The sequence below is a fragment of the Agelaius tricolor genome, unplaced genomic scaffold, assembly GCF_023055355.1.
Source record: "Agelaius tricolor isolate 1412-34295 unplaced genomic scaffold, bAgeTri1.0.p SCAF_13, whole genome shotgun sequence".
NCBI classification, from domain to species: Eukaryota; Metazoa; Chordata; class Aves; order Passeriformes; family Icteridae; genus Agelaius; species Agelaius tricolor.
Window position 1 is genome coordinate 7,160,284 of NW_027269273.1, and position 15,830 is coordinate 7,176,113.

General features: G+C 40.4%; 1 protein-coding gene across 1 annotated transcript in view; it reads right to left on the minus strand.

Annotated features, from left to right (window-relative positions):
* Nucleotides 1–203: 203 nt before the first annotated feature.
* The window catches only part of IPMK (inositol polyphosphate multikinase), a 34,560-nt gene continuing 18,933 nt past the window's right edge, over nt 204–15,830 (minus strand). The window contains exons 4-6 of the mRNA XM_071438581.1: nt 13,802–13,974; nt 6,745–6,826; nt 204–5,810 (exon numbers count right to left, since the gene is read on the minus strand). Of these exons, the coding sequence (XP_071294682.1) occupies nt 5,176–5,810; nt 6,745–6,826; nt 13,802–13,974 (890 nt within the window). The 3' untranslated portion in view covers nt 204–5,175. The remainder of the gene's footprint in view (nt 5,811–6,744; nt 6,827–13,801; nt 13,975–15,830) is intronic.

Below are 15,830 nucleotides of genomic sequence, written 5' to 3' on the forward strand. Positions count from 1 at the left end.
ACAATGGCAATGGATGCTGTGACAAAAACAGGGTGGTAAAGCAAACCTGGTAAATCCAAGGGAAACCCATTACAGAGTGCACAGAAAAAAGGAGAAATAAAGATGGAAAGAAACGAAGATTCATCATCAGTGCAGCTAACAGTCAAATAAACTTTTTCTCAACAATCTTCTTATATTTAAAAGAAACCAATTATACTTGCAAGTCACTTGCAGAAAATTTTAATAATTTGCCAAATATACAGCTATTAGAATGACCCTAAATATCACTAATAATTAAGTTACAAAAGTTGGTAGATAGCACAGTACAATGTTCTATAAAATAAACATGGGTAATATTAACAATACTCCCTGTGGTCCAGGAATGTCAGAAAATAGCAAAAAGAAATTACAAACACATACAGATCAGAGGAGATTGAGGGGAAGCTTTAGACACTTGGATCAAAGAAACTGAGACTAGACTAGACACATTCATTCATCAACATCATGAATGTAGAACTTTAAATCTCAAAAACAATTAACAACACAGCCTCAGGTGCAATTTCACATGGTTTCAGCTATGTTCCAGTACAGTTCCCAGAGGATTAAAGTGCCTTTGTGCACTGTAGTTTCATTTAGTCAGGTGCAACACACATTGTGTTTGGAAGTTACTTTCTTTTTTAAAAAGTGACCCATGAAATAAAATAACTACTTGAACCAACGTCCATAATTCAAACTAAGATGTTTTGAAGTATCTTTGTTCTGACTTTGCTACTGTCATGTAACAAATTAAACCCCAAATCCACAAGGCTTATCTCCACTAAACAAGACCAGAGTAAAAGATATTTATTGAAACATATTTTCTGCAGTACAACCCTTAGTTTGCTTATTTTCCCCTTTCAAACATATTTGCCCTTTAGATGACAATTTTCTACTGCAGTTTCCATTCACAGGTTGCTGTGAACATGAAAAGCAGGCAGATTTGGCCCGTGGCTACGGTGATGACACTTCCCAGGTAACATCCTGCTTTAACCCAATGAATAAGCACAGCACATTCTCTCTGTGGGACACCTGGGGATCTGCAGCCTTTAGATCCTCCCTGTAGCCATTCCCTGTGCTGCTGCACAGAGCCAGGGTCCTGCTCAGGGCTCCTTAGGAACTCCCACTGCTCTGCTGTACCACCTCCTTAACTGCAGTGAGGAAGGGAAACTCCACAGAGCTCAGCTGTCACTCACCTTGCCCCCAGAACATCCTCTGCAAGTCACGAGTAAAGAACTGGCTCAAAGCCTACAATGCACTCTCCCATCAGACCGTGCTGCCCACCAGCTCCACTCCTGCTCTTCCAGGGGACAGGGTATTCCCACAGTATCTGAGGCATCTCATGGTGTTTTTCAGTAGTGGCACTTCAAGAGGAGTCATGGGGCATAAGCTTTTTAGGAAATAAAAATTTCCATTGTGATGCCACCTGTGGCAAGGGCACTCGGGGGGAAACTGCACGTAGGGGAAAAAAACCCTAAAGAAATTAGGAGAATGAACAACTAATCCTAACTTCAAACAGCAAGTGTGGATGTGAGTCTCCACTCTTCCAGCATCTTCCTACATTTGAGTGTGCTTCCCATCATGAAGGGAGCAAGTCACTCCAATGATTTTAGGTTCACAATGTGAACACTCCTGCACACCTGACGTGGCCAGCACAGGTGATGCTGTTCCTTCACCACTGCTGCTCTCACACCTGAGAAGGCCATTTTAAACTCTGCACAATCCAGATCACAGCAAGAGCTCTCTGCAGGTGAGCAAGTTTTACTGGGGGTCCAGATTTGTAGCATGTTAACATTACTCACAATATTACATGCACTGAAATATTTTAAGAACATATGCACTCTGTTAATCAAATTAATGGAAAATAGTGGTTTCCTAATTTACTCAGTACTTTTAAAAGTTCTCCATGAAACTGACGTTATGGAAAAGAACACCCTGGTTATACATTACAGTAGAAAAAACCAAAACAGTGCAAGTTTCATCAGAATCACAACTACCAGTAAAATCTCCAGTTCAGTTCATAAAACAAATTGATTGAATTATGTGAAGTATTTCATAGTGGTATAGTAACTTCCAATGCAATTTATGCAACAAATTTCACCCATATTCAAAAATACATTTGTAAATGCTTTTCATAAAACTATATACAACTCAAGTTCCCCTCAGGTAATCTCAAGCACAGTCCTCACACCACCTAGGCAGAAGCCTGTATTCACTCTCAGAGTCCATGAGTGACAATGCTGTGTGAGTTCTTTCTCTTTGAGAGTCAGCTCTGCTAAACCCAACTCTTATTGCTTAAAACCATCAGTTTCCTCAGCAGGCCTAGCACCCAGCTCCACCTCACCAGGCTGGGGCAGCAGCCCACTGTTTTATGGACATAAACACCTACAAGCCTTGTAGCCATTCCTGTAAAGGTTTCCATGGGACAGGTGCCTGTCCAGAGAGCAAAAGGGGCAATGCTGAGAGGGAGGGAGATCACTCATTGAGAGTGCATCAGTTCAGTGACCACTGTCTCCCTCTTCATCTTCTGATTAATTACATATTCTGTTTAATGATTTCTGTGAATACATTTCCAACTGTAACTGAAAACAACTGGCTCAGACACAAGACACACCAAGCCTAAAATCTGCAAGAACAGAAGTGTGAATATAAGGCCTCTGCAGGCTCAAACTCACAGCTGGTACTATGCCCAAACATCTCCACAGCAAGCTTTATTCACACAATTGCCAATAAAAAATACTGTTACTTCTCAAGCTACATTTTAAATTATCGGAAATACATTCATAATAACTACTGGTACAAAAACCATGATAAAATTTTTTTATTCAAAATATTCTGACAGATTGACAATATTCCAGGCATGTTACAAATGCTGCCATAGCCAACAAAACAATCAATACTTAAAGAGCATTCAAACACTGAGGACATGTATCTTAAAGCAGAGACAGGAGAGTGCATGGTACTAAGTGCATACTAATCATTTTCCAATAAATGACTTGAGGAAAATGCCTCGTTTCTCTGGTACAAAATGGATTAAAACCCAGAAGAGATGAATTAGAGAGGACAAAAATGATGATGTTAAAATGTTTTTGCCCATACTTTCCTATAAAACCTTGTAGCTTTTTCATACAAGGCCACTATCAGTCTGGACTACTCTAGTGTTGACTATTTAAGGGATAGAACAAGAAAATCATAACAGAGAAACCAGTGACAAAGCAAACAAAACCACAAACTCTTTCTAGAATATGGCTTAAATTAATTCACAGAGAGTTGGGAATATATTAACTATAAGGTGCAAGAGAAATACCAGGTAGGAAACAAGTTCCTTCCTCTCTTCCTGGTACTTTCCCCCTCAGACTTCACTGTATTTCACATAAAATTTTTAACACACTGGTCTCACCCTTCCTGCAAGCCCCTTTTTCCATACTTCTAAAACATCATGTTACTAAAAGGTTGATTTCATTCTTGAATGTATTGGCCAAACATGAGTTCTAAAGTTTAAACCATGTAATTCTACACATAGTAATACCCTGTTTCTCCTAATTAACCCAAGTTCTCAAATAGAGCTGAAAATTCAGCTTAATTTAAAACAGCATATTTGCTTGAAAAAGTATGAATCTCTTTGTCATGTAGAAAACAGATGTCCAATGAAGAACTTGTCAAGATGTGAACACAGCTGAGTGCATAGTGCAGAACATCATACAGAGAGAGCAGCAAGGCCACAGGGTCACTAAGTCCACATGAAAAAGATGTATGTTTCCAATGACCAAATCCATTCTAAAACATTTGCATCCTGGAAATGCTTTAAGCATTAAAATCTTGCTCTAGGGATGGCAGGATTCCCCCATTCCCACTTTTCATACAGCTCACTGTAACATGCATGGCAGCACAGCCACCTACACAGCATACAGAGGAGACACACCAAAACTGCTTTGGATACATCATCCTGATCCCAAGTATTCCATACAAATGTTGATTTTTTCTTGTGAAAAGGAAGGAAATGGGACAGCTTTCAAATGACACCGCTTCCCTGTGTGTCATTAAAGAAAGCTGCAGTGTCTGGAGCCCAGGAGGGAGAGCCACAGCTCCTCTGGCACGAGCGGTGGCACGGCTGGTGGCTCCGAGGCTGAAGGATCTCACAGGAGGCTCCTCTGCCTCTATTGCTCGAGGTTCCATCAGTGCTTCCCAGCAGCTGAAGCATCACACACTCACTGCAAAAATCCAAGTGGCTTACAGCCAGCAGAGCTCTACATGCTCACCCAGAACACTTGCTTTCCCCATTGCACTGGTCTGCTTTTTAAAGCAATGTTGTTGGAGAAGGGCCACGAGAACAACAGTGAGACATTTTCCTTAATCACAGCATCAGACACTCCATTAACAGACTGACATAATCTCCTAAACCAAATCAGTTCCTGGAACATCTTGCATTTGCCTTCTTTTGCTCCTTCTTAGGAACAAACAGTTTCTCTAGAAGTTGTGCAGTTTAAGCCTGTTATGGTATTGTACTCCAGCATTTCCTTAGCACCTCAACACAAATTACATGGTAGCTCATCTGTGGTGAACATCAGCTACACACATCCACGAAGGGGGAAGGGCTGAAAGAACAACAATATTGTCCCATGACATGGAAAAGCACTTTGGGATGCACTGGCTTCAGGTGAGACTGCTGACTCAGAATGGGATTTCTCTCCAAGCAGAGTTACTCCAGTTATTCAAATACAGTAAACACAAGGGCAGTACTGAGGACATCAATCCTGCACCTTACAACTTTCAGTCTATTTTCTAAACACCTCTTAATGGAGATGTGGCTCAGTGTCAAGGCTAAATGGGCAAAAATGTCATCTATGCTAAAGTCATTAGAGGAACTAATATAACCCTTGCTTCTGGTAGTCCTTGGACTTAAGCGAACCACATACATTTCATTCTATTAATTTACCTATCCCGCTTTATCTCAAGTATCTTCATCCTTTCACACTTCCTAATTAACTATCAATATTTTTCCTGAGTGAAATTATAAAAAGTTAAACCCTTCTACCAAAAGTACAAAGACAAATAAAATATAGAACAATACAAACCCAGTTATACAGCATTACAAGTGCAGAAATTCTTCATGTTGTTGCTCTTTATCATTGGCCCCCAATAAAAAACATAGCAAAGAATTTAGTTATCCAAAATATTTTGCAGTACTGTGATGAGATTCTTCAGACCATAAATATAGCCCTCATCCTTTGTGTTGCTGGGAAACACGTGAGCAAAATCGATCATTCGGACCTCGACCTTTGCACTTTCCTTGGGCTCTGCTGGCATGTGATAGAAAACTTTTTCCAGTTGGGGTAGAACATTTCCATTCAGGTGCTCCTGTGTAATGCATGTGCTGCTTTTCCACACATTGTCTTGCTCTGAGTCCTCAACTTTTAGTGAGAGCTGGCTGTGGTGCCTCTTGGAGCACGACTTTTTGTGAAGTGCATAAAATTTAGACAAGCCTTTACCTACAGAGGCTTCAATTTTTCCATTCTCTGTAGAATTTATTACATGAATATTATTATTATACTCCAATACATCTCCACCTGACAGCAGGCCTTTGGGTACTCTTCTCTTCTCTGCCAAGGTGACATCACTCAGCCTCACGGTTGTTGCTTGGCATGAACCCTCATAGACAAACAGCAGTGAGCTTGCGTAGAAGTTGAGCTGTGTCTGGCCCTCAAACCACTCCAGAATCTTTTCAACCTTCTGAATGCTGGCAGCTATCACATCTTTTCTCAAGCAGTACCCACTGTGGAAAAACTTTGAGATGCCTGCAAGAAATAGACACATACTGGGATTATTTTCACTTCTGAATGGAAAACAAACTAATTTTTTTTTCTTTTGGGATGAGAATAGTTCTTCTTTGAAGGAACAGACACCATTCAGGTAATTTTTTTTCAATTACTAACTAAACCCAAAGTGAACCTGGGAACTCTGAGACCTTCAGTCACATCACTGCTGTGTAATACTGCAGCTTGGGCTTGGGTTGTAAGTACAAGTAAATGCATCAAGCACACAGTAACAGAACATGGTACCTGCTCCTGGTCAGCTGAACAAGTGTCTGGACAGTTTTAGGCAGGGACCCATTAAATTCTCCATGCACTAACAGGCTCAAACAGCTTGTTATTATGAGTGTGTTTGTGTGTGCACCTTCTGTCCCTTGCTGGAGGACAGATGAGCAGGTGTCAGCTAATATCAAGTCTGCAATTATTATCACCAAACACCCCACGATGGCATTTTTATTAATTGTTAATGCAGAGCAACATGTGGACTGACTTGAACTGATAAAGTCCTCTGAATTGAAAGATGCTTTTGTAGAAGCTTTCTAATAGAAAATACACTTAGATATTCACTGAAGACAACTAGAGACAAAAAAATGTATTTATAATAAAAACATGTAATACTTTTACAACATTCTAATTTCAAAGCTGCAAAGAAGTTGAATTCTAGAATTCTCTCCCTTATTAGTAGTAAGAGAGACATGAGAAGGAAATTCCTATATTCTGCACTGCTGTTACAGCCAACTGCACACAATTTCAGGTTGACAGGCAGCTCAAATACTACAGGGAACAGCCAAAGACCCATCTGACATGAGGACAAAAAAGGACTTGTAAAACAGGAACACCAAGAATAGTTTTTCCACACAGTTCTAGAAATCAGTATTTGAATGAAAAGACGCAAGCACAGCCCAATTCCCTTACTTACCGTCCTTTACGGTTTCCTTGGTCAAGCTCCTTCCATAGTGCTGGTTTTGTGTCTCATAGCTGTCTGAGGACACATGGTACACCTGAAAGAGGCAAGAAGGGAACTCCCTACGTATTTTGAAGCACCAGTATTTCTGCAGAACAAGAAACACCTCACAGAGAGGCCACAAAACATTTAGCCCTCACAGTTTCTAGGTTTCTAGCAGTGCCCAGCAAAAAAGTGCTCTCCAAAACTCTCCCCTCAGCCCTTGGGCTCCAAGCTACAGCTTTCTCATGCTAGGGACATCCTGGTGGTGGCAAAAAGCAATGTACCCTTTACAAGGAACTCTTTTATGGTCTTTGAAATCACAACTGAGACCTGAAACTATCAGAGTCCTATCTGTGTTACTGTGGATGTTAGATCAGTAAGCAACAAAGCAAAAATTTCAATGCAATCATTCTGAGTTCTTGAAATTATGAAACTATTTCACACAAAAGCAAAACAGTAAGAATTACTGTTTGTGACCACCAAGGCCCATTTCCCTAAGACACATCTGCAGCTGTCAGCACAAATGAGGCTGCACTAAATAAATGGCAGCAGCCAGGCAAAAGCTGGTTCCAGCATCAACAGCAGTACTTCAGCTCTCATCTGAAAGGGAGGCAACTCACTTGGGTACAGTTTTGTCCATATCAGGAATTGTACAAGCTGAAGAACTTAATTCAAAACTGCCTCACATATAGACATATTTTCTCTCACACTGAAATATTTCCATAGCAGAAATGTGCGAGGCAGCAAGGCCCAAGTATAATTTGTTTATGAGAGTGCAGACAATTTTTATTTGCAGAAATAATGGTGTTACCAAGCAGGCAGTTGTCTCTGGCAGGAACTTGGTGCTTGGCACTTGTTCAGACCACCCATCCCTGTGGCATCCACCCCATGCACAGCCCTGCCCTCCCATCCCTGCTGTAAACAGAGAGGATCCCACTGCATGAGTCTGGGCACACTGCTGAGGTGCCTGCTCCTCATCCCTCCTCTGGGGCCTTAGTCTTGCTGGAGCCAACCAATAAAGACCACAACAGTTAAACAGCAGCAATTAAAAGAAATATTACAGGAGCATTAAATAAAAAAAAAAAAAAAAAAAAAAAGGAATTCCATGTTTTCATTACAGCCCACCACCCTGAAATGTCTCTCCCCCATCCAAACAACAAAAAGTGCAGTATGATTACACAGATCCCCACTTCCTGTTTTGCAAAGCAGCTGGGAAGAACAGTCTCAAATAGCTTTCATTTTGACAAAAAGACTGATTTTAAGTCTCCAGCTGTGAACTGAAGGGGCTGTAAACAGTTCTCATTTTTCTAAAAAAATAAAGTGCTGTAAGTCTAAATGTTTGAATTCAGTAGCAGAGACACTTCACATTGTTATGATACTCGGAGAAACTGAGGCCTCCATGTCTATGAAATGAAGAAGGCCATAGCAGAGATGAGTTATTCTAAAACTGCATCTGACAACTGTGATTTTGGGTTCACAAGAACAATAATTTTGCTCCACTTAGTTTTTGCTGGGTTTTTTTTCCAAAGCACATGAAAAAAGTACCAGCATACAATACAGAAACTCAAAGATTACTTATGTAAACACTTCAGGTACCAAAGTAACCTTCAAAAACATACCAAAAGTTTCAAAACTTTTTACAGAGCTACAAGCCAAAGGCAGTTAAATAAAGAATGATATGGCTTAGAAATAGAATCAAGAGTCTGAAGACTACATCTAAGTTTTCACTAGCTGTGCCTTCATTTTAATGATATTAAGTGTTCTCATGTAGTTGGACAAGGGGCAGCTTTCTGCAGACATCAGCACTGCAGCAGTACCTGACCAAATCTTGTTTACCAGAACCTTCCTTATCTCTTCCTGTAGGAGCTGCAGTTTTTCTGACATGGGCACTAGCTCAAACACGCTGATTAAAATCTGCAAGTTCATTTTGTTTTCCAAAGAAATGCTGGAGCAGCACATCAGACCCTGTGCTTCTGAGCTGGGCTTCCCAAGAAGGCACCTCACCTCTTCTCATAATTTGAACAAAACCATTCCCCAAATGTCTTTCTATATAGCTTACAGACAGATGTGCATGCTGCATTAACAGCACATTTTTAACTATACAAAGCAGCCAGTGACAAAGCAGCAAGTCCCAGAGCCACAGGATGAGTGTAATGTATGTGTTTAATTAACTGCCTTGTGCACTCAGAAGGCCCTGGGTCACCCAGAGGCTTGGCTGCAGCCAGTGGTACTAAAGGACAGCAGGTCTGCATCATCACAAAAACCTCCTCTGATCAGCACCTGGAGACTTTGCACAACTGCAGGAAGAGCCTGGCTGAACATTCCTGGAAAACCTCACTCAAATACAGACACATCACACCCCATTCTGAAAGCCAAGCACAAACAGAAACCATCTCTGACCAGCCCTTGCTCCACCCTCACCCAGCCAAACACAGGGGTGGTTGTGCTGGAGGAGCAGGAGGCTAAAATCAACTTCCTATTTAACCTCTTGCTCTACTGTGCTTTTGTTCACATAGCCACCACCCATCATCTGCTGTTAACCCTTCCCAAAATGACATTTTGCCTCTGAACCAAGCTTTTTCTGCATCCCTGTTGTTGCAGCTGTTGTACTGGCCCATTTCTGTCAGAACTGCAAGTCAAGCCAGATCTGTAACCTTAACAGCAGCCAAGAAATTATTAGACAGGGAAATCTCATTTCTTGTCCACGTGCCACAGCTTGTTAAGTGTTTGCTCTGTATCCACTGGCAGGTCTCCTGCAGAGTGCAACACAAAGAAAACTCCTTCTATGAGCTGCCACACACACAAGAAACTCCTGCTTCATCAGGCATTTTTATATATTCTTACTATGCAAGATCACAACTGTTGTCAGTACCTAGCTGCTACCAAAGTTGGAGCCACAAGCTGAAACTGGGGCTAAGCAGGTGGCACCCCACCTCATCCATCCCCCAGCTCTGCAGGGACCCTCCTGGTGCCAGGCCAAGACCCACAGCCATGCCTGGGCACCTTCTGCCTGTACCCTATGACTGTACCCATAGAAATACAGGTTTCCTTCAAGCTCAAGTAACCCAGGTTTCTCTGCAGGCCCTTCATCCTGCCATAGTGCAAGACTTAAAGAGTTTAAAACAGCCTTATTTTTTCTTTTCACAAAGAAAGTAAAGCAAGGATTTGAAGAAAAAATAACAAAGGGAGAAATTTTGTTAAAAACATTCTCTTATTTGGTATCTCTGCTTTATAGTAATGCTCTCACATTACCACTGCTGCTGAGAGCATGCCCCATTGTCCAAATCCATTTATCTAAACATCTCCTATTCTATTCTCCTATTTATCTAAACATTCCCTAATTTTTACTTTTTTTTAACCTTATTTATTTATTGTAGCTAGACCTAGACCACAAGTGATGGCAGTACACACATCCCTGCTTCCTGCTGCCTTGAAAATCCAGCACAGGAAGGATGCACCCCTGCTCCCTCATTTCCAAGACTATACTTTGATATTGCTCTGCCCATTTTGCTTCTTTGCTCCTCTGGACTATTTTGACTGAGTGCTTCATATGACTAATTGTGCCCCCAATGTTCTGATAGTCAATATACAGTTTTAGTCAAGTCCTGACATAAATAAATTGTAGAATGAAATTATGCTGAAATTTATCCAGTGGAAAAGCAGACTATTAATCTGCTAAATAAAAGAAACTACAACACTGCAATTAAATCATGAACCATCTTTAAAATAGCTTAATACAGTAATTTTAGACTCCCAGAACTTCCACGAAGCATCTCATTAGAATAAATTTCTTTTATGTAATAAAAGACCACCTGCTCCAGCTTCAAAGATTTTTATTTCAAGGCTTTTGGTTGGTTTATTTGGCTTAGGGCTTTATTTATTTATTTATTGTTTCAGGGATCTTTTTTTTGTTTGCTTTCTTTTAGGTTTTGTTTTGTTTTGTCTTCCTGTTTCCTTAAACATCAAAGCTTGAATTAGACTTCTAAATGTAAAAACCCCAGCTCTGGTAATTTTTCAGTCTAGAAGAATCTGAACAGTAGATGCAAAATTTAATACTTTTATGACTTCCCTCCTAAATCTTGTTACTAGCAGATCAGAGCTTGGGAAAATTACCACAATACTAGACAGAGTTCATAAAAACCTCATAAAATAGAATCAGTTACAGTCTATTTCTGCAGGAAAATATCCTGCAGAATCATGTGCTACAGATTAGAAAATTCACTTGTAAAACCAGCTTTGATTATTATACATTACTGCCTGCATGTTCATAGGCACAAACAATAGAAGTCAATGATGGATTATAATGTTAAAATTACATAATCACCAGTTTGTGCTTTAAGAAAGCATTTCAGAAATATTTTGGAGTAAGTGAGATTGCAATCGATGCCCTGGAAACAAAAGGAAATCTGCAGAAACTGTGGATTCCAAAGGACTGTGAATCTGAAATGAGAGCACAGCCCACACATGGTGCTTGCACTCAACAGCAGGCAAATGCTCTGTATTTAACATTGCCTGTGCTGCAAAGAGATTTCTTACCTGTTTGCATGTCTGCTACTGAAATCTCGTATTACAATTTGTATTTTTGATATTGCAACAGTACCTGAGACTTCCAACTTCCATAACCAATCATGTCCACTCTGACAGAACCCCAGAATGATCTGGTTTCAAAGGGACCCAGCTCCAATCCCCTGCCATGGGCAGGGACATGTTTCACTAAACCAGGCTGCTCCAATGTCCTGTCCAACCTGGCCTTGGACACTTCAGGGGTCCAGGGGCAGCTGCTAAAGAAAGGAACTTCTCCACTAAGTACAGAATTGTGGTTTTAAACAAGGTTATTAAAAGAACTGTGCTTCCTACATATGTTTCCATGCATTTATTCTGTCTATTCAGTGTGTTAAGCTAAATACAGATCAAATGCCAGAAGTGTGTACATAAATTAATGCTGGGCTAGACAGGAGACTCCTATTTTTAAGGACACACCACACATTTTATATATGAACAGATGACTGCTTGTTTACCAGTGCATAAGAAAAAGCTGTTTCAATAGCCTTTTGGGTAAAAATACACTGTCAATAGATTTTGGGCTAAAACCCCCACCTGTAACACTTTTTTGCTTCTATCTCTTCATGACAACTTATACAATGGGTGCTTTAGAAAAAGCACAGCTATGTTCTCTGTCTTTCCTGGCCCTCTCCTTCTTGGCCTTGTCAAAATTTACCACACAAGCCCACCTCCCTGTTAAAAAAACCACTGAAAGGAGAAATTACAGCCAAACCCCTGAAGTTCTTTGTTACATCATGTTTTGTCCAGTGAACAGGAACAACCTTCATGCAGCAGGTGAGCTGTTCTGGGCAGTACATATCTGTGTAGGAGTGTTTTATAGCATGGCCAGAATGTTGCAAAAATAAAGCAAGCACAGAGAACAGCCCATAACCAAGAGGCAGAAAACATGCCTTGTGAATTCAGACTTGGCCAAGTGCTGTGTGAGGGCAGGAGGAACCTTTTCAATTCTATGTGGAAAACAACTTCCAACATGTAACTGGGTTCCAAAGGCAAAAATCCAAATCTCATCTAGTTAAACACTGGATGGAAACTGCACTACTTGGGAGAATCATCATTATACATCCAGTCTGAAATAGGGGATTGAAAAAAATTCTGCAGCAGGACAAAGGCACAAATGAGTGACACTGTTAGAAACAATAGTCACAAGCACACCACAGAAGCAATCAATCATTCCTTTTGCACTGTCATCAAACATAGGACATGAAGCACATTGTTTTACCAATGAGATAAGAAAGGTTACATAATGACATCAACCCAATCCAAAGTTATAATCTCTAACCTTCCTTTTCCATCCAAACTGTTTGGCTGTTTTTTGACTTAACTTCCACATTCTTGCTCACAGGCTTACATAATTACTACTCCTGACCACTATAATTTATATAGCAGCTTATCTCAAGGCAGAGTGAAGGGCTGGGAGGCTGGGCAGCTCTGCACAAAACATTACAGAGATATTAGAATTATCTTGAACAATGGTGCAATCTGGCTGCTGTTGCTATTGAACAGCAAAGAGGAAGCTTATCAAAGTCTCCAGCCATTTATGCTCTACAGCTTGAGGAGCCCTGGCTTTGTGTATGAGAAGAAAAACAAAAATCCCACATCAAAAAGAAAACTATTCCTGTACGTATCATTGCAGAGAAAACTACTCTTGAATTCCATCAGTGACATCCACACATTTCTCTTACTGAGCCACAAGTGTTCTGTACAGCTTTTCTTTACAGTCAAGTTTTAAAGTAGCCAATATACACCTGCTGACTCTTAGTATTTCTAAGAATACTAAGAGTTAATAGGGACATCTGCATGCCCAACTGTTCCCTGAGTGTGTAAATATCAAAAGAAGTTTCCTTCTGATGGAAAACCTTTTAAAATGTAAAATTTAGGCAGCTGTTCATGGCTATATGCATCACCTCTGCAAAACATCAGCAGCTGCTCATGGCTATATGCATCACCTCTGAGAGCTTACTTACTCTTCCTTAAATAGAAAAAAAATCTAAAATTGTTTTTATTTAAAAGCAGAGTGTAAAGATGAAGAATGTGGAGGATACAGCTTATTACTGAATTATTAGAAAGACTGGTTCAGTATGTAAGTCTCTGATATAAGCCTGAAAGAATATAAACACACAAAAATCTGCTTAATAATTTTAAATATCTGTTGTGATGGTGAAGAATTAATTGCAACTTCATTCAGTTTTAAATACTGAATATTAGCCCATCTCTTGCACACATACAGAGTGCCCAGGTTGCAAATAGCTTGCCCTAATGGACAAAGTTAGAGAATTGTTCTGACCCAGGCAGTGCTTTGGAGCTGATTTCACAGGACAGCTGATCCCAGCACTACCAAGACATTCAGGTAACACTGTATTTATGTGTAACTCCAGAGGATTGCTGTTTGCCAGGAAAACCACTTGCTGCACCTGGTGTGGGACAAGAGGCCTGAGCACAAACTGAAAGTGAAAACAAAAGTCCTTACCCTCATTCCAAGAACCAAAAAGCCAATCTCTTCCATGAGTGGGTACTTGCTGACCTGCTGCTGTATCTTCTCTGCTGAAGCATAGGGGTCATAACTTTTCTGACCTATTTTTACATCCATTATGCAGGGCTTGTTAAACTTACGGGTCACATCTTCCAGTTTTAGATATATATCTGTCAAAAAAGCAAAGCTTTTGTTAACAGTGGCTCATAGCAAAATAATTACATAGCTTCTGCTGAGCACCTGTGGAGGAATGTGAAGAGTTTAAGGCTTAGTATCACATGAATTCAAGAGTCAAATTTGTCTCTGAATGCAGGCTAAATCATGGTCACTGACACCCACAAATTCTATTGCTATAAAATCTAAATGCTTTCTTGTTTAGAAAATTGTATACAATTAACATGCATTAACGTAGCATTCAAATTCAAATTATTGCCCAGATAAAATCCCTGAGTAGCTTTTATTAAGTCATTAACATATCACAAAGAGCATTACTAACCACATACAAATGCAAGTTTAGAGCTGTGTGGCTAGTTTTGCAATTCAGTTGATCTCCTGTGTCATTTTAAAAATGAAGAGAACATTTCAGTCCTGGCCTTCAGGGGCTGAACTGCAGCTTATTTTGCTTGTTTTTATGCCACTCCCATCTACACTTGTTTCTCATGGCACACCTTTTGGGGAAAATGCTCCTGGAATCCTAGGCTGCCTTTCATCCATTTCTAACAGCCCTTTGACTGGACTAAGAAACCCCAAAAGTACTTGGAGTGCCTGAAGATTTAAAGGAGTATCTAAACCCTGATAAAAATGATCATTACCAGCATGACCCCCACACCCCCTATCAGAACTCCACAAGGAAATGGAGTCAGCACCCAGCCAGCTCTCAGACAGCTGCACCCACCTCCAGCCCTTGCTAGGACATGGCATAACCAACACAGCCTCCACACTGGCCTCATTCTTTATTTGTGCTTTGTAAATCCACCTGTCACCAGCACAAACATGACGTCTGCTTTTCTTTCCAGTACAGCCTACTCCATAAATGTATCTCTTTGGCTTCAATGCAGTTTGAACACAAAAAACCATTGTATTATACCCCATTCCTGCAGTATGATCTAAAATGGGATTGTGAGAGAAAGCAAAACTAGTTCAAGCTTAAAGAGGCACAAAGTGCCTTGTTTGAAAGCTGTACAGACAGGTAACAAACCAGTCCCAGTCAAGATGAAGGGAACAAGCAACATTTCATTTACACTTAATAAGCAGAAACACTTTGTTAAGGAAAAGAAATAAAAGGGAGTTGTACTACTTTTAGTCACTAGCACTGGATTGTACAGAGCTGTGAACCCAGAGCCTGCAGAGCAGTGACTGCCAAGGGGAAGGTCAGGCTTCCAATATCAAGACTGCAGCAAACCTACAAATATATCTTCAATCTACATTTGGGAACAAGGTACACATACACTCTGCTAAACTCCATCATCTGCAGCAACTGTGATTTCTATCAAGGCTACACAAAGCTCATTAACACTACAGATAACAGAGTTGGAAGTGAAGTGTTTTGGTTGAACTGTTGCCACAGCTTTCTATGAAGAGGACTCATGACAGTGCACAGCCTTTTCAAGAAACAAAACAAACAGAACCAAAAGTTTCTCTTCTTTAAACAGTTATTCCTACTGCCTAAATCTGAATCACTGGGGGGGACCTCCCAAAACCCAGCCCCATGGTGCACAGTGTTTTTGAATCCCCAAAGCAAATGAGCAATGTGTTGAATTACTGTCTCTTGGTTAAACCACATATTTTCACATCTTAAGATCATACTGCAAACAGAAAAAAATTATTTGCAATTGAGAGGGAATATTAGGTGAACTCCATGACACATTAAATTGTGAGGGAAGGAAAAAGCTCTTGTAGAGCTATTTGAGTTAGTGCCAAATAGGAAAGCATGAAGCTAAATCTGAGCTAAGAAACTGCTGGTACTACCACAATCTTGCTTTCCTGTTTTCCTGTAGATATTACACCATGTCTTTGGATACTGTCC